At 37.0% G+C, this 1,140-nt stretch overlaps 1 protein-coding gene across 1 annotated transcript in view; it reads left to right on the forward strand.

Annotated features, from left to right (window-relative positions):
* Nucleotides 1-1,140, forward strand: part of PIP4P2 (phosphatidylinositol-4,5-bisphosphate 4-phosphatase 2) — a gene marked incomplete in the record, with an annotated part of 29,502 nt that overhangs the window by 16,016 nt on the left and 12,346 nt on the right. Inside the window, 1 exon segment of the mRNA XM_072410937.1 lies at nt 367-515. Within this exon segment, the coding sequence (XP_072267038.1) occupies nt 367-515 (149 nt within the window).

Genomic DNA, 1,140 nt, shown 5'->3' on the forward strand with positions numbered 1-1,140 from the left:
AGAGCTGCTAAGCTCATTTTATAACCTTTGGGAATGGCATTTTGTAATACACTGGTTTGGAAACAAGCATATTGTGAACATTTGATTTTTGACAGTCATCCATTTCAGGAAGCTGCAGATTGTTGCTAGACAAGCAGATCATTAAAGGTTGTGTTATCTACAGTTTTCATCAACAGAGTCTGCTAATTGTCTATTTTCTGACTTTAGTTACTGCACCAACCTCCTAATTAGATCTGGAATGTTATAAATGTGATTAGCGGGTAGCATTAGGGCTTATTATATATCATCAAGCTTTGTTGTTGTTCTGAGTGCATGTTTACAGCAAATGTTGGCTGTCACTTTTCACAAAATAATTCTTCTTTGCAGCTGAATTACCTCCTCCATACACAGCCATTGCCAGCCCAGATGCCAATGGAGTTCCTGTAATAAATTGCCGTGTGTGCCAATCTCTTATTAATTTGGATGGAAAGCTTCATCAGCATGTCGTGAAATGCACAGTCTGCAATGAGGCCACGGTAAAAAGAATATTTCATATATTCCTCACATTCATTTGGGAATACCTGGGGAGTTGTTTTCTCAAAGTGTGAAACTGAAAATTACATAATAAATCATTTAGAATATGTATTGTAATTTATAACTTTAATATCCAGTAAGTGTGACTAATAAAGACTAATCCCCGATCTTTCAATTGTACAATTAGAAAAGTAAGGGCCAAGTCAGGGCAGCTTTGCAAATTGCTGCTCAGAATCTCTAATGCTAAAAAATATATCGATTTTAATCACAAGAATTGCTATTTACAATAGAACTGAAAAGTGATTTGTAGCCAAGCCTAGCAATTATAGATAAGTCCACAGTATGGATTTAACTCACAGGTGTCAAACTCAAATACACAGTGGGCCAAAATTAAAAACTTAGTCAAAATCACGGGCCAAACTTGAAACTGAAATAGCACTGCTACTACAATTTCCTGTATCAAGAAAACAGTCCAATGCGGGGCCTAATGTTATGAGTGGCTGGAACTCCCTCTTCACTGAAATAGCACCGCTACTACCCTGTTTCCCCGATGATAAGACACTGTCTTATTTTTTTTGGAAGGCCAAAATATGCTCTAGGGCTTATTTTCAGGGGGATGCCTTATTT

Source organism: Pyxicephalus adspersus, chromosome 5 (genome assembly GCF_032062135.1).
Source record: "Pyxicephalus adspersus chromosome 5, UCB_Pads_2.0, whole genome shotgun sequence".
NCBI lineage: Eukaryota > Metazoa > Chordata > Amphibia > Anura > Pyxicephalidae > Pyxicephalus > Pyxicephalus adspersus.